General features: G+C 40.0%; 1 protein-coding gene across 1 annotated transcript in view; it reads right to left on the bottom strand.

Annotated features, from left to right (window-relative positions):
* HTR3B (5-hydroxytryptamine receptor 3B) overlaps positions 1-24,379 on the bottom strand; it is a 56,184-nt gene that overhangs the window by 23,836 nt on the left and 7,969 nt on the right. Inside the window, exons 2-6 of the mRNA XM_073603102.1 lie at positions 20,235-20,395; positions 16,645-16,689; positions 14,762-14,871; positions 6,188-6,357; positions 5,469-5,626 (exon numbers count right to left, since the gene is read on the bottom strand). Of these exons, the coding sequence (XP_073459203.1) occupies positions 5,469-5,626; positions 6,188-6,357; positions 14,762-14,871; positions 16,645-16,689; positions 20,235-20,395 (644 nt within the window). The remainder of the gene's footprint in view (positions 1-5,468; positions 5,627-6,187; positions 6,358-14,761; positions 14,872-16,644; positions 16,690-20,234; positions 20,396-24,379) is intronic.

Raw genomic sequence — 24,379 nt, 5'->3', positions numbered from 1 at the left:
AAATGGTACGGGTACAATGTACCCGTTACTAATTCAAACAGGGGGCGGGATTTGGGGGCCCCCTTGTTAAAGGGGGCTTCCAGATTCCGATAAGCCCCCCCACCCGCATACCCCCACAACCACCGGGCAAGGGTTGTGGGGATGAGACCATTGTCCCCCTCCCCATGTTGAGGGCATGTGGCCTGGTACGGTTCAGGAGGGGGGGCACTCTCTCATTCCCCCCTCTTTTCCTGCGGCCTGCCAGGTTGCGTGCTCGGATAAGGGTCTGGTATGGATTTTTGTGGGGACTCCCACGCCATTTTTTAAAAAATTTTGGCGCAGGGTTCCCCTTAAAATCCATACCAGACCTGAAGGGTCTGGTATGAATTTTGAGGGGGACCCCTACGCCATTTTTTAAAAAAAATTGGCACAGGGTAGACCCTTAATATCCATACCAGACCTAAAGGGCCTGGTATGGAATTTGGGGGGAACCCCACGCAATTTTTTTTTTTACATTTTGGTTTGGGGTTCCCCTTAATATCCATACCAGACCCAAAGGGCAGTTTTTTTCAATGACTTTTATCTGTATTGCCGGGACCGACAATTCATTATAGCCACTAGTACTTTTAAATTACTTTTTTCCCTTAGAAATAGAAATAGAAATGTCATTTTGTGCAGGAACTAAACACGGGAGAAATGTGCCACTTTACAGGCATACTATAGACATGAAATTTAAAGGAATATTTCACTTTTATTGTTTCACTTTAAGCATTATTAAAATCACTGCTCCCGAAAAAAAACGGCCGTTTTTAAAACTTTTTTTTGCATTGATACATGTCCCCTGGGGCAGGACCCGGGTCTCCAAACACTTTTTTATGACATTAGCTTGCATATAAGCCTTTAAAATGAGCACTTTTGATTATTCATGTTCGTGTCCCATAGACTTTAACGGTGTTTGTGTGTTCTGCCAAATTTTTTGCCTGTTCAGTATGTTCTGGTGCGAACCAAACCAGGGGGTGTTCGGCCCATACCTAGTTAGGACTAGAGGTCTAGTCTGCAATAAAAAATGATGTTAATTAATACATTTTTTTTTTTTTTTTTTTTTTGAGAATTGACTACATCTGCAGTAAATACTGCATGAAATATTTTAAGGCAAAATGTAATGTGGTATTTATCTTTTGATACCACACTTTCTATATATCTATAGATATATCTATACCTATAGATATATACCGGTATACACACTATATATATATATATATATATATACTGTACATACTGTAGATATAGCTATATATCTATATCTATATAGATATAGATATATATCTATATCTATAGAAGATGAAATGTACAATAACCTTTCAATGTGCAGAACTGCAATTTTCCAACTTCTCTGCTAATCTGTCCATATCTGTGCATTTCAGTGCAATCCCTCTAACAGGTAATGGTGTGTGGCCTAATAGCTGTTCCCTGCATTACTTGATGTGCAGTTGTGTATTCCATACAACACTTGCTATCCTGTTTCATGGTAATGAGGCTGTATGGCTCATATGCAAATTAACGAGCTGTGGAATTTTAGCTTAGCGAAAGACGACATCTATTTGTAATTCAGAGCTAAACCACCAATTCAGGTCTTACAGACAATAGATAATGAGGTTTCATATTTGTTTTCATGGTTAATACAATCCATGGATCATGAAATGCTTAGATTACCTAATATAGGAATCTCTTGTCTGCTTCAAAACTTAATTTTCTATATCATCGACTAATCCTTGGTATCATAGAAAGACATATGCAAGTCAAGTTTGAAAAATCCAAAAAGAACATTTTAAATGAATATGTAATGATAAACGTGAAATAGTGTCACCAGCGCAAAAATTATATATGTTAAAAAATAAAATATTTACAAAGTAGATCTGCTGCAGTCAAAGTGCCCTATAACATGTATAGGAAAGAATGTATTCAAAATAGTGTGACTGCGCTATTCCATATAAGTACATATATATATTGTTACCACTAATACGGTGTTTCAACTTAAGTATTTTTACGTGTCCACCTCATTCTTTTAAGGTGCAACTGACAAAAATATATATGTAAAATATATAAAAGAAAATTAAAAATGTACAAAAAATGCCAAAATTTATAGAGTGGAACAGGGATCACAGTTATAAACCATATACATATATCATAAGTCTCCAATGTTCATGCTATTTGACATGTACAGTGGGGCAAAAAAGTATTTAGTCAGCCAGCAATTGCACAAGTTCTCCCACGTAAAAAGATGACGGAGACCTGTAATTGTCATCATAGGTATACCTCAACTATGGGAGACAAAATGTGGAAACAAATCCAGACAATCACATTGTCTGATTTTTGAAAGAATTTATTTGCAAATTATGGTGGAAAATAAGTATTTGGTCAATATCAAAAGCTCATCTCAATACTTTGTTATATATCCTTTGTTGGCAATGACAGAGGTCAAACGTTTTCTGTAGGTCTTCACAAGGTTGTCACACACTGTTGCTGGTATGTTGGCCCATTCCTCCATGCAGATCTCGTTTAGAGCAGTGATGTTTTGGGGCTGTCGCTGGGCAACAAGGACTTTCAACTCCCTCCAAAGATTTTCTATGGGGTTGAGATCTGGAGAGTGGCTAGGCCACTCCAGGACCTTGAAATGCTTCTTACAAAGCCACTCCTTCATTGCCCGGGCGGTGTGTTTGCGATCATTGTCATGCTGAAAGACCCAGCCACATTTCATCTTCAATGCCTTTGCTGATGGGAGGAGGTTTGCACTCAAAATCTCACGATACATGGCCCCATTCATTCTTTCATGTACACGGATCGGTCGTCCTGTTCCCTTTGCAGAGAAACCGCCCCAAAGCATGATGTTGCCACCCCCATGCTTCACAGTAGGTATGGTGTTTATTAGTTGCAACTCAGCATTCTCTCTCCTCCAAACATGACGAGTTATGTTTCTACCAAACAGTTCTACTTTGGTTTCATCTGACCATATGACATTCTCCCAATCCTCTTCTGGATCATCCAAATGCTCTCTAGCAAACCTCGGATGGGCCTAGACATGTACTGGCTTAAGCAGGGAGACACGTCTGGCACTACAGTCCCTGGCGGCGTAGTGTGTTACTGATAGTAGCCTTTGTTACGTTGGTCCCAGCTCTCTGCAGGTCATACACTAGGTCCCCCATGTGGTTCTGGGATTTTTACACACCGTTCTTGTGATCATTTTGACCCCACAGGGTGAGATCTTGCGTGGAGCCCCAGATCGAGGGAGATTATCAGTGGTCTTGTATGTCTTCCATTTTCTAATTATTGCTCCCACAGTTGATTTCTTCACACCAAGCTGCTTGCCTATTGCAGATTCAGTCTTCCCAGCCTGGTGCAGGTCTACAATTTTGTTTCTGGTGTCCTTCGACAGCTCTTTGGTCTTCACCATAGTGGAGTTTGGAGTGTGACTGTTAGAGGTTGTGGACAGGTGTCTTTTATACTGATAACAAGTTCAAACAGGTGCCATTAATACAGGTAATGAGTAGAGGACAGAGGAGCCTCTTAAAGAAGAAGATACAGGTCTGCGAGAGCCAGAAATCTTGCTTGTTTGTAGGTGACCAAATACTTATTTTTCCACCATAATTTGCAAATAAATTCTTTCAAAAATCAGACAATGTGATTGTCTGGATTTGTTTCCACATTTTGTCTCTCATAGTTGAGGTATACCTATGATAAAAATTACAGGCCTCTCTCATCTTTTTAAATGGGAGAACTTGCACAATTGGTGGCTGACTAAATACTTTTTTGCCCCACTGTATATTCAAAGTGCTCTTATGCTTCAATTTTCTTCTGTGCTGCATAACCTTGACTTTTCACCACTTCTTGTGTCACTACCACCTTCTAAAATGGTCACTCACCAGAGCCTAGAAAAAGTTTTGCCTTTGGTTCATATAGGGATAACCACTCCACTATCCTGGCGTTCCTCCAGTCAATTAACTACTAGATGTTTCTTAATGCCCAATGTGGATATCTCATAAAGATTAAAGATTTATCATTGCGCAGTATGTTTTATAAAAGCTATTTATTTGTAGCCATTAAAAACATATAAACACTCACATTTCCCAGTGCCTTAAACCGGCACTGAGTCTGCCCAGTGTTCTGTTGTGGGGCTCTGTTATGCTGCTTCGTTTCTTGTTCCCGGCTTGCTCTCCAAGCCTTGTTCTGGTTAGTGGCCAGAAGTGACGTTCATAATTACCCAGAAGCCTCGAGGCTTCTGAGTAATTACGAACGTTCTCGGCTTGCGCTCCAAGCCTCGTTTTGGTTCGGGTTGGTGGCCGGAAGTGACGATCGTAATTACTCAGAAACCAAGGCCTCTGGGTAATTACGAATGTCACTTCCGGCCACTAACCCGAACCAAAACAAGGCTTGGATCGCAAGCCGGGAACGAGAAATGAAGCGGCATAACAGAGCCCCACAACAGAACGCTGGACAGACTCAGTGCCGGTTTAAGGCACTGGGAAATGTGAGTGTGTATTCTTTATACTAATAGCAGCTCTTCTTTCAAAATCCATCAGACTGTATCATTTCAATACAGAGATTAAAAGTTGTTGTAAACTTTAGACAATAAATATAAACAAAGCATATCCCTCTATAGTGTGTACTTGTCTCAGTCCAGAGCAATGAGTGTAATTTCTGCTGCCTCACTCCTCTGCTATCACCATGAGTCACTTCTGAAACATTTTCCTGACACCAAGAGAAAAAAGGTGACAGGAGAGAAAGCTCCGACTGATTGACAGACTCAGCTCTCTTCCTGTGTGCTGTGTGTAGGGGGGATGTGTCCCTCTCCTCCAATCAGCTCTCAGAGCTCTCCTCACTGATGTAGCTTCAGCTCTCCACCCCCTGCTTTTCAGAGCTGAGAGATCCTGTGTATATTCTGTGCTTTGAATGAATGTAGGGGAAAGATGGTTGTAGATAAACAGGTACAACTTATGTAGGAGGATTTGCTTCATCTCTGTGCATCAACTGAGGCCAGTTACTTCACTGGGTATATGTTAGGGTTTACAACCACTTTAAATTGTTAAAGTATTTGTGAAGAAACTGCTTCCTTGTGTATTTTACTCCTTTTGTGATGTATAAAACAATCAAAGCAATAAACTTATAAAATGAGTAAAGCTAACCATGGGCATGGTATCAGGGTCAGAAGGTCAGGCCTTCAAAATATCTTCCCTATTGAATATAATTCATAATGTAGGTGTTTCACATTATTAAAATTGCAGAATCTGACACATTTTATCAGAGAGATAAAAGTATTCACAGGAAAAGAAAATCTTCCTATGTAATTAAGGTTTTCAAAAGATGAACACCCTTTAATAACATAGGTTGCATTCAGCTTTAATAACATAGTACATTTTAACATGTACTGTATATATTAAGATAATAAAATGTTACAGATCCTTTTACAGTTAAACAACAATTCATGTACTTACATTAAACTGGACCTGAGCAAAGCTGCCGCCATGAGTGTGTAGGATCTCATAGGTGGAAGGAACAGCTAGAAGCTCCCATTCTCCATCATCAAGAAATATACTTTTGTCATTTCTAATTTTCTCATAACTCCTCCAGATGGAGAGATTCAGATCATTCACTGCAACAAATGAAACACAGTACAGATATAACATTTTCAAATTTTATATCAAGTTTGTAATAACATACTGTGGAAGATTAAGCCAAGCAAGGGCATAATAAAAATGATAATAATTGATGGATGATGATGTATTATGAATAGATGATAGTAGAAGGACTGTGCATCATTTTACTTTCTTAATTCAGGAATGATTGGTGTGTTTTGAATGGAACCGGTTTCTAGAATCCCCAACAAGCCAGGAGATATTCAAACTTTATTATAAAAGTTACCTTCAAATGTTATAAGGTATAATATGGCCGTATTAACGTTACATTATGTGTTTTCTCGAACAAGTACTGGATGCAGAACATTCAGAAGGCAATTGAAGTCTATGGCATGAATGCTGCATTCAGCTACAAAGCAGGTGACTAATTTGACTCAATGAGCTTCATTGGAACCAGCACTTGGGTAGTGGTCAAATATTGTCATAACTGCCTGTCATAAGCCCAATTTATGGTAAACAGGCCCTAAAATAGAAGCACTGATATGTATTTGTAAATGTAAGGAGACTGGCAGATTTACCTGTATGTAAGCAGCTGCTAAAAGTCAAGCTGCAGTTCTGTATATCAAAGGGAAAGGCATAGGTCTCCAGGCTACATGCTGACACCACTTGCATAGGCTTGTTGTTTCTGATGGTCCCAGAGGAGTTCACATAGACATAGGGCAAATCGGGTGACTTTCCATCCTCAACACTATAAAAACACATTATGTCATGTGGTTTGTAGAAAAACACATTAGTCAAAACATAGGAGAGTGAAAAATGACTGCAAATAAATTAGTGGCAGACACAATATTGTTTCATCTAAAGTCATCAATCGCATAAAAAGAAGCAGTGGTTCTATTTAATCAAGTTCCTCATCTACAATTTATTGAATTTAAAGGGGGCAATGATGGTAAGGTATTACATGGAGTGACAAAATTGTCTATATGTAAGTTTAGTTGAACAATTCTTTCCTGAATAATATGATCTATTTATATGATATATTTATATTGTATAACATTATTAATGAAATGTGTCTTCAAGGACTGACTGTTATTCTGATTTAGTGGCTTCAACACCTTTCAACACCCTTTAGTCACTGACCAAGAACAAGTATGCAGATCAGGAAAGTCAGAGAAGTAAGAAGTCCACTGTATGTTCTTAGGCAATGACTGGATAAAGTATTGAAACTAATGGATCTTTAAGACCCAGTCAACAAGAATTTTTAGAAGTCATAGTAGCCTCCGTGATCAATTCATCACAGGTTCCCTGTAAGCAATGGACATTGGACATTATGGTAGATATGGAGTGTAGCAAGTTCTTTCAATAATGAAGTGTACTGTATTTTTGAAGGGTAACACTTTTATCCTGCTCTAATACTTTATAAATAACTACCATTTTAATACTGTAGCTACTTTAGGAGATTAGATTAAATTAAGTAAACTTTAGGCATTATCTGGAAATAATTAAATTACAGATTTCAAGCCATGCTTTCATATCCAACATTAGTACCTGACCTCAAAAATGCTCCTACATTTTAATATTGTCTTTCAAAAACAGCGGGTGTTATATCTTCAAGGGGGAAGGGCTTCACATGAATTTCCATAGTTTTGGGATGTGATATATAACAAGATCATGTAAGTGTTAATGATCAAGTGCTCACAAACTGTTGGCCTAATAGGTTATAACTTTACCATTTCTCACAGTAGCTAAGTGATTAGATACTTTCTCTGGCAGTTCTGAGGTTTCTGGGTCAGTTCCCATAGACACTATATTTATTGAACCTTTATGTTGCCCAGTGTTTCCATGGGGATTTCCTACAGTCCAAAAGCATAAATGAGTAGTCTAACTAAAATTAACCCAAGTAGATGTCTTAATGATTACATGAGTTTGATTGCTTGTTGTACTGATTCACTTTATATAGATTAATAAAGTTGAGTCTTTAAGTATAAAGTTTGAGTCGTTTTAGTTCCTACAAACATTAAGTTATTACCATAAACATGCCTAGATTTCTTTAATATCTGTTTTTATTTTCTCTATCATCTTGTCTGCTTGCCCAGTTGGTCAATGGCTGCCACTTACGACGCTGAGAGGTTACAGTACCCTTAGAAATATATTTTTTGTGTGTATAATCTTTTCTGTTTTATTGTCAGCACTATTGCTTTTACTTGGATCAGTTAAGTTGAAGCTTTATTCCCCTCATTTTCCACCTAAAAACAACAAATTTAACTGATATAACCTAAAAGTCTACAATTGGAATCTGCAATTGGACAGATCCTTGTTAAAGCAGATTTTAAGAAAACTATTCACTTCTAGAAAATACTTCTATACTGTAAGCTCCTCAGTAGCAGAGTTTATCTAAATAGTTGTGTTTACTGTGTACAGTCAGTTAAATACAATATATCTTCACATATGAAAATTATATAGTGAGTCAAGTTTAAAAAACTCTTGCAATCTTGGAACCCTTTATCAGCAGCTGATCTAAAATAAGATAAACACTTACAATGGTTGGTTCAATTCTCTTTAAGAGGACAGCCCTGGATTGAAATTTTAAATTTTATTTTATTTATTAATAGCCATGTACTGTATATTTTATGCTGCTAGAAATGCATTCAAATCATTTATGAAACAATCTAGTAGGGATGAGCTCAATGTTCAAGTCGAACATAAGGTCGACTCGAACATTGGGTGTTCGCCCATTCGCCGAACAGCGAACATTATGGCGCATTCGATGACAATTTGAGCACCACAGAACGCCCCATAATGCACTGCGAGATCGCAGTGCATTGCTGTATGAAGATTGGCCAAAACATGCACCTGACCTGCATGCTTTTTGGACAATCACAGCATGCTCTGCTGAGAAAGCAATAATTGGCCAAAGACAGGGTGCCTTTGGCCAATCATGGCTCAGAGGACTAAGTCCACGCCCCACACTATATAAGGCTGCTTACACAGTGGCCGTGTGTAGTGTTGTTGGCGTGGACAGATAGCTTGAGTTAGATTAAGCAGGCAGGTTATTCAGTTAGTGGCAGTGTATTTGAGATATATATATATATATATATATATATATATATATATATATACTCTGTATTTAGCATAGACTATATATTCAGTGTTTACTCTATATTATTCAGTCAGTGCAGGCAGTGTATTAATATACAGTATATATATATATATATATATATATATATATATATATATATATATATATATATATATATATATATATACTCTGCATCCAGTGTAGCCTATATCTACAGTGACTTCTGTGGTGTACTACTTTTTCTAATACACTTCAGGCGGTGTACACAGTATCCAATAAAGTGTGTACAGTTTGAAGTCTGAAGCGGATCAAGCTTGGCCAAAACAGCAGCCGCTTGGGCACCACATGCTTAACCAGACATATGATGACCTGCCATGCAGTCCGTTGGCAACAGCACTTGAAAGATCCACATCAAAGAAAAAGGTGGACTTCTCCTTGGCTTGGCTTCTTTTCGCTATGCCAGTGGCTACTGATCAAGGATGCATGCACTGTCCTGTCACCATTTGAGGAGGCCAGAAGGATCGTGAGCAGTGACAATGCATGCATCAGTGACACTGTCCCTCTAGTCTTCCTGCTGGAGCACACGTTTCGTAGAATCATGGACAGGGTACTTGAGGCAGAACAGCGAGAGGAAGAGGAGGACTTCCTTTCCTCTGAAGGCCCCCTTTATCCAGATAGCATTCCCACGGGCCTGCCAAACACACAGGAAGAAGAGGAGAAGGAGGAAGATTGTGTCAGTATGGATGTAGAGTATAACACTCAGCAGCAGTCTTCAAGGGATGGTTTTCAGTCCCCAGAAGCACGAGTTGTACGTGGCTGGGAGGAGGTAGTTAAGGATCATGTGATCCTTAGTGACCCAGAGGACTCTGAATCGAATGCCTCTGTAAACTCACGCTGCATGGCCTCCCTGATTCTGCAAAGCCTGCAAAAGGACCCTAGGATTCGTGGTATCAAGGAGAGGTATCATTACTGGCTGGCAACCCTTCTTGATCCATGTTACAAGGGTAAGGTTGCAGAACTCATCCTGCCTTCGCAGAGGGAGCAGAGGATGAAACATCTTCAGGAGGCCTTGAAGAAAGGTTTGTTCCAGACCCTGGGAGGTCCATATTTCCTGGTGCTGGACGTGTTGCTGAGGTTTCGTCCAGTCAGAGGAAGAGCAGTGGAGAAGGTGGCCGGCTGACCGATGTTAAACAATTTTTTCAGTCCTCAGCGCCAAGGTCTGATCGGTTCAAGCAACCATCGCCAGCGTCTGCATTACATGGTGCAGGAATATCTAGGGGCAAGAGCAGACTTGGAGATCTTTCCAACAGACCATCCACTGGGTTACTGGGTCTTGAGGATGGACCACTAGCCAGAACTTGCTCAATATGCAATTGAGCTACTGGCCTGTCCTGCATCCAGTGTGCTTTCTGAACACACATTCAATGCTGCTGGAGGGTTTGTAATGGATCAAAGAGTGTACCTGTCCACAGATTCCAATGATAGGCTCACATTCATAAAAAATAATAAGTCTTGGATCAGCAGCTATCAAGCACCTGATGCTGATGTAACTGATTGAATTTGTTATGTATGTAGGATCCCTTGAAGAATGCCTATGCTGACTATCCTATTCCTCCTCAATCTTGATGATTTTTGGTGTACCACCACCACCACCACCCAAGGCCCAATTTTTCTGCCCCTGTTAAACAGGGGCATGTAATTACAATTTTTGATATTATATTTCAGCGCAGGGCCCGTTCCTGCGCCCAACAAGAGTAACTGTGAGGGCTTACAGTATTATGGCACCACCACCACCACCCAAAGCCCAATTTTTCTGCCTCTGTTTAACAGGGAAATGTAATTACAATTTTTGATATAATATTTCACAGCAGGGCCCGTTCCTGTGCCCAACAAGAGTAACTGTGAAGGGTTACAGTGTTTTAGTACCACCAACACCTAAGGCCCAATTTTCTGCAGAGTATATAGGGCAGGCCATATACCGTAGTATATATACTGCTGTTCAGAGTATATAGTGCCTGGGGGCCCCCACGCCATTTAAAAAAAAAATTGGGTGCGGAGTTCCCCTTAATATCCATACCAGACCTGAAGGGTGTGGTATCTATTTTGGGGGTGACACCCACGCCATTTTTTTTGGTATGTTTGGTATTTTTTTTATCTATATTGCTGGGATCCGACAATACTTTACAGCCGTGAGCAGTTTTGGATGAAATTTTTTCCCTTAGAAATGTAATTTTGCTGTGGCACTGTTATAAACATGGGAAAGATGTGCTACTTTATAGGCATACTAAGAACACCCCACATGGATGATATTTAAAGGAATATTTCATCCTTAATGTTTCACTTTACGCATTATTAAAATCTCTGCTCCCAAAAAAACAGCCATTTTTAAAACCTTTTTTTTGCATTAATACATGTCCCCTGGGGCAGGACCCAGGTCCCCAAACACTTTTTATGGCAATAACTTGCAAATGAGCACTTTTGATTTTTCACTTTCGTGTCCCATAGACTTTAACAACGTGTTCTGCTGAGAACCGAACCGGGGGGTGTTCGGCTCATCCCTACTACTGAGTAACTACATTCAATTCCTTGGGAAGACCATATTATCTTTGTGACTTTTGGTATGACCTTCAAACAAAGTTGTAGGCAAGTGAATCACTGTACATTGAATTTTTTTTACATATTCTTATGCTGGGTACACATGGGAAGTATTTTTTTACTTAACCCAGTGGGCTGAACAAAAAAACAACTTTCAGATCACCATACTAACATGTCTGATGTTACTGCAGCAATCTCCCTGCTGGGCTAATGTGATTTGACGGGGGACTGCCCCACTCTGCCAGAACACAGTGATCAATGCTCGCAGTCATAAGCTGTGAGCGCTGATCGGATACTGGTTTTCCAGCAAGCTCATTCGATAGAATTTGGTCATAAAACAAGGGCCGAAAGTCACCTGGTTTCCGCTGAACCGACCATTTTAGGCCGATTCTCGGCTCATCTGTACCCAGCTTTAACAAGCAGTAAATAAGATTTAAAGGGTAAAGGTTTTTTTTTTTACCTTCATGCATTCCCTGCATGTAAAGCAGAGTTCCAATCGTTTTTCAGTTTATTAAAGGTCAGCAGCTACAAAAAGTGTAGCTGCTGAATTTTAACAAAAACACACTCTCTCCCCCGCCTCTCCTCTGAGCCGGCATCACTAGTGTGGGCACCTGGCTGTGACAGCTTGCGGCTTCACAGCCGGGTGCGCACTGCGCATGCATGAGTCGCACTGTCCTTAATTGGCGAGCAATCTTTTGGGACCTGTGACGAGTCCCAGAAGATTGCAGGGAGGGGGGGGAGAGGAGGAGTCGCCTAGGAGGTGCGAGCGGAAGTGGGAGCTAGGTACCTGTCGAAACTAGGTACCCTCCCCCCCTTTCCAAAAAAAATTACATGCCAAATGTGGCATGTCAGAGGGTTAGGACTCCTTAAAGCGGAAGTTCACCTTTTGGGTGGAACTCCGCTTTAAGTAGAGAAACCTTCAGTATGCAGTTAGCCCCCCAGCCCCCCCACTTTACTTATCTGAGCCCAGTCTCGATCCAGTGATGTGCACAAAAGCAGAAGCTCTCTCCCTCCTCATTGGCTCAGACACAGCAGCGGGAGCCATTGCTGTCAATCACAGCCAGTGAGGAGAGAGCCGAGGGCTGCTCGGGTGTCCCTGGGGCAAGCAGCTTGCTATGGGGACACTTAACAGGGGGGGAAGGAACCAGAAGCACCTGTGGGGGACCCAAGAAGAGGAGGATCATGGCTGATCTGTGCAAAACCATTGTACAGAGCAGGAGGGTATGACATATTTCTTATTTTTTAAAAAACAACCATTTCCAATCACTTTAAACCAAGCCTAAACTGACCTCCCTAGCCACAGCCACTCTGGAACAATTCCTCCTCAAAATTCACAAGAGAAAAGGTGTAATTGTTCAAGTTAGCATATGAAAGCCCAGTAGTGGAAAAATATGTTGGTGGGAGGATGTGTGTGGAGTGCAGGGACGTGTGGTGAGGTCAGTGGCTGGTAAGGCACTGGCTAGTATCAGAGCCAGATACACACAGGTTACATATGCTAGAGTGAGAGCAATAATTCTAGCAGTAGATCTCGTCACTCTAAATATGTAACCTGTAAAAATATTTACATCGTCGCCTATGGAGATTTTAAAGTACTGAACTTTGGCGCCATTCCACAAGTGTGCGCAATTTTAAAGTGTGACATGTTAAATATCTATTTACTCGGCATAACATCATCTTTCACATTATACAAAATCAGGCTAACTTTTTTTGTTTTTTTATTCATGAAACAGTTTGTTTCCAAAAAAAACGTGTTTGAAAAATTGCTGCGCAAATACCGTGTGACATAAAAAGTTGCAATGACCACCATTTTATTCCCTAGGGTGTCTGCTAAATACATATATATATATATATATATATATATATATATACACACACACACACACACACACACACACACACACACACACACACACACATACACACACACATATATATATATATATATATATATATATATATATATAATGTTTGGGGTTCTGAATAACTTTATAGCAAAAAATAATGATTTTTAAATGTAGGAGAGAGGTGTCAGAATTGGCCTGGGTGGCAAGTCGTTAATTACCATAAGTAAGTAATATACAAATAATTATTATATATTGTTTTTAAGGTAATTTACTAATTTACATAGTTTTAATAACTGTACTTAAGCAGAGGGCTTAACGGACAAATTACTGAAGGTGGAAGTTATAACTTCCACCAGTAATTTCACAGTAAATAGATAAATAATAAATTATTATGTTATAACATAGCATAATAATATATGATTTAGCTTGATTAAAACAGTACCTTTTCAACAGCAGCAGATTCTCATTCTCCCTCTTAACTGTGTGAGAAAAACATGGGATTATGGGTAAATCTTATATACATAAACCCATATTTTTTCCTTGTAGTTAAGAGGACTGGGCTGGAAGGGAGCATGTGTCTTTTAGACACATGCCCCCTTCAATGACACTGCAGTGAGAGGCATGTCTCCACTGCAGCTTTTGTATTGGACAGCTTGGACCAATGGAACTTTACCATTGGTCCAAGACTCCAAGCTGTCCATTGAGCTCAGTGCCTCTGACAGGAAGTGAGAGGCACTGTGAGCTCATCCTCTTAGTCTGCTACAAACAGAGTGTGTTAGCTTGTATTTAAACTGGCCGCTCTGTATGTAGCTTCTGAAAGGCTGCGCAAGGAGCCCTGTAACTCCAGAACCATAGGATATAGGAGCCCCAAATTTTGACCAGTGGTGGGGTAGGGCTTTAGTTACCTACCCCAGGTCGCCTAGCTACGACCCTTGAAGCACAAACAGTATTTTTTGTTTGTTTTTTTGTTCAAGGCAGGTGAGGTTCTGCCTCATGTGCCTCCCCTGATTGCATGTCCCTGGTGGAGTGTCCTAGTCACTACTGACAAAATAAAGATTTTGTATTCAAGGGATCAGCAGTGTGGGGCTTCACTGCCTTCACATGTAAACAGTGTAAGGAAGCGAGAGGACCCAGAGAGGTTTAAAGGATATGTGAGTGACAACTGCTCAGCTATTATATTAGAGATTTCCAGGCTGAAAGGCTGCCAAGTCAATGCTGATAGTGGGTAGAAAAAACAGCTACCGAGAGAGAATAAAAGTGAGAGAGTTTTTGCTGTAAATTTGAGGAAAAATGACTCCACAGTACTTGCAGCTACAGGGGTCGGTGAGAGCTTGTTTTAAAGATTACACTAAATATTATTTATTAAAAATATGCAGACATGTGAACGTCCATAGCCTGCCCACAGAACTTTCTAGTGGATTCTCTATATGGGCTAATTTTATGTTTTTACAAAGTGATCATACCCCTAATTGCTTCTACTCAAGGAGAAATTTGGTAATATGAATCAAATTAATATATTTCCAAATAAGTGTATCAAATTTAAATTTTCACAAGAAAAAAATAATTGCATGCTGCTTTCATGAGGAAATATGCATAAGTAGATTTTTTTTGTTATAACAGTAACTTTTACATACAATTCATTAATGACAATGTCAGGCACCCAAATGACATTAAGCGGGAGGGAGATTTCTCCAATTCCATCAAACTGACTGGAGTTCCATGATAGAAATTCATCTTCCCACATCTAGAATGAAAAAGGTAAGATTAGAAATGGCAACTTATCCATTTGTATAATTATAGGATTAACTGGTCTTTCCAACAGAAGAAAATTGTCTTCCTGCTTTTGACCTCACATTGCATTAAGAATGAGAAGCTTATCAATTGGAGGGAAAAAGAAAACCAAATATCCCCCATTTAGGAATGGGACTTTTAGGGTGACAAGATCACAAAAATTAATTGATTAAAAAGCATAATTTTACTAATACAAAAAAAGGAAAAACAATACACATATAAAATGGTGTCTATGCAGAGACACATATGAAAGTACACTATTCACTGTACAACCATGTTGTTGATGAATATACATATACTTGTATTGTCTCCAAAGTAGACTTCTTCTCTCAATTGGATGGACGGCTGCTTTTTGTCCTATATCACAATCACGAGTTTAAGCACCAATGATAATACAACACGAGCTTCATGTTTTAAAAAAAAAACAACATTATGAAAAAAGTGGTCAAGTCAGAAGGTTTAGAAGATACTGTATACCCTTTAGTGGGATAGTCATGTTTCTATTCATGCCAAACTGGAGGGAAACTGTTCTTGTTGCCCATAGCAGCCAATCAACCTTCAGGTGTAATTTTCCAGAGGATCTTAGAAATTAAAAGCAAATTGCTGAGTGGTTGCTATGGACAACAGGATTTTTCCTTCCTCTAATTTCTATTATTTTGGCCCAAAATCATTTTGTTTACGAAGACTTTTCCTTGGTACCTGCTGCATAGTCACATACACTCTGTGTGTTTTAAACCTTATAGTGTTGAGAAAACTTAGCATGGCTCCAAGTACAAAATTAGTTTAGGAGAGATGTAGCTGGTATATTTTCCCAAATCTTGTACTGTCAACTAGACATCCCAGCTATGCCCCTGAAACCTTACCCTTAAGCCCTGTACAAAAGAGACATCGGCCGGTTCAATAAAAAAACAGCCTACATTTGGCCGTGTATATGTCAGTCTGTCCAACAGAAGCCGGCCATTTGGCCAGCTTCTGTTGGATAAGCATGCTGGAAAACCAGCCAATGGCAGAAAGCGTGGGACACAACAGCTCAAGGGGGAGATCGCCTTACTAATTTCAGATGGTTAGTACAGCGGCTCTGACTGGAGCTGTCAGAATTTTTTCATTCAACCTGCTGGGTTGAACAAAAATGAACTTGTGTGTACAAGGCTTAAGAGTAAAACAGGCTCTAATGTTAACCCTAACAATAACCCTAATTCTTTGGTTATAAACAAAGCCATGTGATTATCATGGTGATCATATGGCTTTGTCTATCAACAGGTCTGACATCGCAATCACATGACTTTGTTGTTAAATATAATTTATAGTTAGGGTCCTTTCACAGGGGCTTTGTCAGCACTGGTCTGCAGAGGATCCATGAACAGATCCCCTGCTGAATCAGAGCTGATTGAAACAGATGTCAGTATTGTTACACCTGTGTCTGCCCATTCAAGTCTCAGGCTGCATTTTTACAGTGGACATCTGTGGACCTGTGATGGCTCTATGGACAAAGGTATGTCATCTACAATGAGAGAAATCGATAAGTTACACTAGCGTTAGCCCTTTTAACCACGCATATTGCACACCATTGTGGAAACAAGGGGGCAGTGGCAGTTGAGCCCGGTCATTCTGTGAAGGTCCAATTTTCTTCTAATAAGCATTGTTGGATGAGCAGCATATCTGTAAATTTATTTATGCATCAGTACTGTATGTTTCACTAATCATGAGAGTTCTTCTTTAAGCTTACCTGTCGATACCAGATACTAGTTGTCAGCTTTTGATTTTGTCCATCCTGGAAAAAGAAAATATAATTGATAAAAATATGCACTGGCCATATTTTGGCCAAAAGTTTATAGACATCTAACTATCACACCTATATTAGCTTGTTGGACATCCCATTCCATACCTATAGGCATTTTTATGTTGGACATATCTTTCTGGGAAGGACTCCCACAAGATTGGTGAGAGGTTGTGGTAATTTATGCACATTCAACTATAGTTGGGCTTTAAATTAAAGTAAGAATTTTACAAATAGTATAAATAGTTATATGTTGGTTGCCATAAATTTTCACTAAAGTTTGACTGACAATTCAAACGGAGGGGTGAAACACCGGAAAAAATGAAAAGGTTAACATTAATGGTTAACTGTTTAGAAAATGTGTTGATGCATGATCTAATGATATCCACTAGAAATGTAATTTTTTTCGCCAAGTGGTAAGCTCATTGCTGTTCCTCACAGATTTTCTTTTGTTACGATACTGGAACCGGGTAGCTTAAAGCGGAACTTCACCCAAAAGGGGAAGTCCTGCTCTTCCTCCTCCTCCCCCCACCTCCTCTTCAACTTTTGGCACAATATTTTTTTGGAGGGGAGCGGGTACCTAGTTTTGACAGGTACCCACTCCAATTTACTCCCCTCCATCCAGCCTGCAACCTTCTGAGACTCGTCACAGGTCCTAGGAGGCTGTGGGACCATTTTCAGGGCCAGTGGGTAGCTGGCTGTGAAGGAGTCACAGTCAGTTTTCCACAGTTAACATGAAGACCCAAAGACTGATGAAGAACCAGCCTGGGTGAGGATGAGGCTAGATCTCTGGACAGGCGAGTGCCTGTTTATTAAAAGTCAGAAACTACCTTTTTTTTTAGCTGCTGACTTTACATTTTTGGAAACCTGGCTGAAGAACCTCTTTAAGCTGAAGACCTCCTCATTCAGGACGTTGCTACAGGATGTACACTATGACATTAAAAAAAACTCTGTGTTCCATTAAAAACGAGAGCATGTAAGACTTTGCAATAGGGATCCTTACAACGTATGTAACTGACCAGGAGTGGATTGCTCTTTCCTCAGCAAAAGGGAAGTTACATATTAATTTGATGGTTTTAGCCCATAAAATATTCTTACATAGTCTGGTTGAAAAAAGACACAAGTCCATCTAGTTCAACCAATAGAAGAAAAGAAAAAGTATACAATTCTCTATATACAATTCTATACCCACAGTTGATCATGGGGAAGGCAAAAACCCCAGCAAAGCATGATTTAATTTGCTCCAGCAGGGGAAAAAATTTCTTCCTGATCCCCCAAGAGCTAATTGGTTATTCCCTGGATCAATTTTACCTATATATATTAGTATCCAGTTATATAATCTGCATGTAAGAAAGAATCCAGGGTTTTCTTTAAACAATCTACTAAGTTGGTCAGAACCACCTCTTGAGGGATTCTATTCCACATTTTCACAGCTCATACTGTGAAGAAGCCTTTCCATATTTTAAGATTAAATCTCTTTTCCTCTAGATGTAAAGAGTGCCCCCTTGTCCTCTGTGATGACCTTAAAGTGAATAACTCTGCACATAGTTCACAATATGGACCACTTATGTCATTATACATGTTGATCATACCCCCCCTTAATCTTGTTACAGCCATACCATAGCTCCCAACTGTCCCCGATTTGGATTGGACTGTCCCTGATTTAGAGCAATGTCCCTCTGTCGCTCTTTCCTCCTCATTTGTCCCTCATTTTGGTCTGATCTATATAGTTGTATATAAAATGCATTATTTATCTTTCATAAAGTATTTCACAGTGCTAAACCTTTAATCTGATTTCTAAATTGCTGGATTTGTAAATTTCAGAAGCTCATAACAAGGAATATTAGTGGTAAAAAAAAAAACACTTGTGAGTTTAATCATTTTTTTTGCATAATTCTTCATTAAGGGGGCGTGGCAGGGGGTGTGTCCTATGGTTACATACTTTTGCTAATAGGTGTCCCTCGTTCCCATCCTAAAAAGTTGAGAGGTATGCCATACTTTTTTAGAAGAATGGCATGGCCATTCTGTCAGTGGCTGCAACTTACACACAAGAGGAAGAAGAAATGAAAATAGCAGCGTTCAGTTTGACCTGAATAGTTGATAGAAGACACCCTGTTGGGTTTTCCTTGTACAAATGATAGTGAACCTAGCTTATTTCCCACTTTGTCAGAAATCCATTGCAAAAACCGGTGTATGCTTTAATTCATTACTTGTTGTCCGTGGAGCTGTTCCTGGTTTATCTTTGATTAAACTGAACGTCACCTTCAGATGACACATTAAACAAATCACCAGCCTCTCTCGCAATTTTAATTAGTTGCTAAGTCATTAATCAGGATGTTTGGGAGAATTATATTACCCAGAGGTTCAGACTGTTGCTGCTCTTCATAAGCAAATATCTCACAACAGAAACTTATTCTCAATAAGCCTTTCAATGGAGACACTCTCCATGTGTTTATACTAAGCAGAGGCTGCAGCCATATTTCCATCTTGGAGACAGAGGCTGCTAGGAAAGAACTGCGCCTGTAGATTTGGGGAAAACAGTATACTGCAAGGCAGTTATATAGGAATAGGAAGCACTGTTACATGAGAGGAATGGAAGCAAGTCACATGCTCCTCATACCAGTAAGTACTAGATTTTTTTCTGAGCTTTCAGAGTATGAAAGAAGCAGCAGAGCAATGAATTAAAGGTAAATATATGCTACTGGGGAAAGGTGGTACGTAAAGTGAATCTGTTGAATAGCCCTGCATGGGCAAGCACGTTTGCTTTAAACATGACCTTTATAGGATATGCTACAACTTTATGTTGTAGATCTGCCGCCCTCTACTGTCTGTATTTGTAAATGCCTGCAAATATATCATGTATGCACTTCCTGCCCCTGGGTTGCTGGGCAAAATAAAGCCCTGAAGAAGGAAGTGGGATAGAGGGAGAAAGTTTCAAACATATGTCTTGTCCAGAAGAGTTTCTGCTGTTGTATTTCCACTCAGACCAGAAGCTGAGACTATTATGCAAGTAATCCTATGCGCTAATAGTTTAACTAGAGCTGCTTATAGCATATTGCATATTGAGTATGTATCTGAATCTTTGTGACAGTTTTCACCTTAATGCGTTGCTTCCATTAAGATAAAAAATGTTTAGGCATTAATATCCCTCCTCCGTCCCCCTTTTACTTATCAGAGCCCTCGTTCGATCCAGTGCTTCTCAACCCTCACTTCCTGGTCTCCTGGACTTTGCTAAGGCAGCGGGAGCCATTGCTCCCCACTTCGGTCAATTAAAGCCAGTGACAATAGACACAGACAGTGAGGCTCTAGAGCGAGCCTGCACGAGTGCCCCCATAGAAAGCGGATTCCTATGGGGGCACTCAATGAAGTGGAAGAACCAGGAGCACCAGCGGGGAACCCAAGAAGAGGAGATTCGGACGCTCTGTGCAATTCAATTACACAGAGCAGGTAAGTATGCAAAAAACTTTGCATCTACAACCACTTTAATAAGAATAAATGAAAAATAGTCATCTATATAATAAAATATTACTGGAGCTTACAACATCTAATACTGCATGGACAAAGAGATCAATGTACACCGTGGTAGCCTGTGTCCAGTTCTTCACTGGTCTGACTCCTTTGCTGTAGTTCACCAAGAGAGTTCTTGTCAAGTCAAGTAAACTTGAATTCTTCCTTTGTGAAAAGTTATCAGTAAAGGACTCTGAGAGGGGGATATAAAAGCATATCATGAGTTATCAAGGGCTATCATTTTTTATGAATGCACATTTCAGAGCAGAGATGTTGTTATTCATCACATTTTAAAGTGATTGTAAACTATCACCTTGTAAAACAACCCATTCAGTTTAAATGTTAAAACATTTATGTATAGATATAAAAAAAAAAAAAAAACATTATAAATACTTTTTTTCCCCTTTTTTTATAAGTGATCACATTCCCTCTGTTCTCATCTGCATAAGAGCTGGGGGGAGGAGAAGCAGCAACAAGCTGAGGTTCCCAGTGAATGACTGTGTGGGGGGGGGGGGCGGGGGTATCAGGACAAGTCTGATTATTAGAGGAGAGCAGCCTGAGTTCCCATCATAGCTAGAAAACTGAGTGTGTTCTCCTGCTTAGTGTGGTCAGTTTTTAATAGGAACAGGATACTTTATTATACAAGTTTATGGTACAGCAGGCACATATCAGGAATATGAAGTGTTTAAGTTTAAGGAGTTTGTTAAGCCGAAACTTTTTGGATCTGTTTGAAGAGAGTAGGAGATCTCTGCAAAGCGAGCGCACACATGTCACCAGAAGAGTTCTGCCCACTAAAAGATTTCCCCTAAACTACTGTTACAGTGGCAAATTTTGGCTTTCCCATCACTTTTAATACCAGAGATAATGGTCACCAGGACAAATAAAGGAATAATCTTCTCTTTGGACACACAGACAGCAATAAAAACCTGTTTTTAATGTCTACTTTTCCAGTGAACATAGATGTGTGTGCATATGTACTGTACATATGTATATTTTTAGATAATTATATATATATATATATATATATATATATATATATATATATATATATATATATATTTAGAAATAGTAACATATAGTCTCTTTCAAGTAGTTGCTTAAGTTATTCACATATAACCCTTTTACCTAATTAAAGTGGAGGTCCGCCCACCGCTGCAAAAATTAAAAGCCAGCAGCTACACATACTGCAGCTGCTGACTTTTAATAATCGGTCACTTATCTGTCCTGGAGTCCTGCGATGTCGGCACCGCAGCTGTTGTTTCCATCAGCTGTCGGGTGCTGCCGCCTTCATTGCAAGTAAGGGAACCCGGCAGTGAAGCCCTACGGCTTAACACCGGGAACCCTAATGCACACACACGAGGCTCCGGTCCTCTCTCCTACTGGCCCGGCGGCCGTGGAAGGAGGAGGGAGCCCGGGCAGTGACATCAATACTTGCGGCTGAGGCTCCCAGGAGAGGGGGACCGGATACCTATGAAATACAGGTATCCTGCCCCCCCGAAAGCTGCCAAATGTGGCTCCTGAGGTAGGAAGGAGTACAACGAGCGGAAGTTCCACTTTTGGGTGGAACTCTGCTTTAAGATAATTTTGCAAGGTTTGAATACATTTAACCATCAAATTCCAAAAAGTTGCTAGCTATTGGTTTTAGCATGTGTACTGTACTAGTCTCAAAAATGTACTGATAACTATTTTGAGATTTATTTATTTTTTATGCACTATTTTAGTTCAATGATTTTATGATATTTTTGTTTTACATTTATGTTTTAGCCCTGATGAAGGGAGTAATGTGCTGTCTCTGAAACACATTGGCTGTATCACCTGTTATAATTTTAGATTAAAACTTCATTTTGGGCTGTGCTTCTGGGCCAAGGTATTTTTAATTTTAATATAATTTGAGGGAGATTAGGGAAGTAAACAAGTGGCTGAAGAGCTGGTGTAGTAAGGAGGGGTTTGGGTTCCTGGAGGACTGGGCCGACTTCTCAGTTGGTAACCGGTACTATAGAAGGGACGGACTGCACCTAAATGAGGAGGGTGCAGATCTGCTGGGAAGGAAGATGGCCAAAAAGTTAGAGGGGTTTTTAAACTAGGCGATGGGGGGGAGGGTCCAGAGGCAGAGATAGCCAGCGCGGAAGATATTCCAGAGGCTAGTATTGGGGGCATTAGTGGTAGGTTAACCAAAGCACAAAAACACAAGGTGAGTATAGTAGCAAGTCCTAGTTGCAATCTCGAAACACCCAATACGAGGACAATATGCGACCGGTCTAAACTATGTGGCATGTTCACCAATGCCAGGAGCATGGCGGACAAGATGGGTGAACTAGAGATACTGTTGTACGAGGAGGATTTGGATTTTGTGGGAATTTCAGAGACCTGGTTCAACAGCTCTCATGATTGGCTGGCAAACATTCAAGGGTATACCCTATACCGCAAGGATAGAGAGGGTAAAAAAGGGGGAGGGGTATGCCTATATATCAAGAATAATGTACAAGTGAATGTGAGAGATGACATCACTGAGGGAGCTAGAGAGGAGGTGGAATCCTTATGGGTAAAGCTCCAAAGGGATAAAGCTAAGGGGAAAATAATACTGGGAGTATGCTATAGGCCCCCAAACCTGAGGGAGGAAGTGGAGACGGATCTCCTATCACAAATTGGATTAGCAGCAAGAATGGGAAGTGTTATCATAATGGGGGATTTTAATTATCCAGACATAGACTGGGCGGAGGGAACCGCACATTCATTTAAGGCTCGCCAGTTCCTTAATGTCTTGCAGGACAATTTTATGGGTCAGATGGTAGACGCACCAACTAGAAATAAAACATTACTGGATCTACTGATTACCAACAATACAGACCTGATCACGGATGTGGAAATGCGGGGCAATTTAGGTAACAGTGATCACAGGTCAATTAGTTTCAGTATAAATCACACAAATAGGAAACATAAAGGGAATACAAAGACACTGAATTTCAAAAGAGCCAACTTCCCTAAACTACAAACCTTGCTAAAAGGCATAAACTGGGATAAAATATTAGAAACAAAGAATACGGAGGAGAGATGGGTTTGCTTTAAGAGCATATTAAATAAGGGCATTAGCCAATGTATCCCATTGGGTAATAAATTTAAAAGAGCGAACAAAAGTCCTGGATGGCTTAACTCCAATGTAAAAATGCATATAAAAGCAAAGGAGAAGGCCTTCAAAAAATACAAGGTTGAGGGATCATCCTCAGCATTCAGACTTTATAAAGAATGCAATAAGAAATGTAAGCGTGCAATTAGGACAGCTAAGATAGAACATGAAAGACACATAGCGGAGGAGAGCAAAAAAAATCCCAAGAAATTCTTTAAGTATGTAAACAGTAAAAAAGGGAGGACAGACCATATTGGCCCCATAAAGAATGAGGAAGGACATCTGGTTACAAAGGATGGGGAGATGGCGAAGGTATTGAATTTATTCTTCTCCTCAGTCTTCACGAGTGAATCGGGGGGCTTCAGTAACCAAAACTGCAGTGTTTATCCTCATGACACAACACAGGAAGCACCTACATGGTTAACAGAGGACGGAATTAAAATTAGACTTGAGAAACTTAACATTAATAAATCACCGGGACCAGATGGCTTGCATCCGAGGGTACTTAGGGAACTCAGTCAAGTGATTGCCAGACCGTTGTTCCTAATTTTTACAGATAGTCTACTGACTGGAATGGTACCAGCTGATTGGAGAAAAGCCAATGTAGCACCTATATTTAAAAAGGGCCCAAAATACATCCCTGGGAATTACAGACCAGTTAGCCTAACATCGATAGTATGTAAACTCTTGGAGGGGATGATAAGGGACTATATACAGGATTTTAGTAATACGTACGATATCATTAGCAGTAATCAGCATGGATTCATGAAGAATCGTTCTTGCCAAACCAATCTATTAACCTTCTATGAGGAGGTGAGTTGCCATCTAGATAAAGGAAGGCCTGTAGACGTGGTGTATCTGGATTTTGCAAAAGCATTTGACACAGTTCCCCATAAACGTTTACTGTACAAAATAAGGTCTGTTGGCATGGACCATAGGGTGAGTACATGGATTGAAAACTGGCTACAAGGGCGAGTTCAGAGGGTGGTGATAAATGGGGAGTACTCAGAATGGTCAGGGGTGGGTAGTGGGGTGCCCCAGGGTTCTGTGCTG

This window comes from Aquarana catesbeiana, linkage group LG10 (genome assembly GCF_042186555.1).
Source record: "Aquarana catesbeiana isolate 2022-GZ linkage group LG10, ASM4218655v1, whole genome shotgun sequence".
In the NCBI taxonomy this organism is placed as follows: Eukaryota; Metazoa; Chordata; class Amphibia; order Anura; family Ranidae; genus Aquarana; species Aquarana catesbeiana.
The sequence above is the reverse complement of the archived record's forward strand: the minus strand, read 5'-3'. Positions and strand labels throughout refer to the sequence as shown.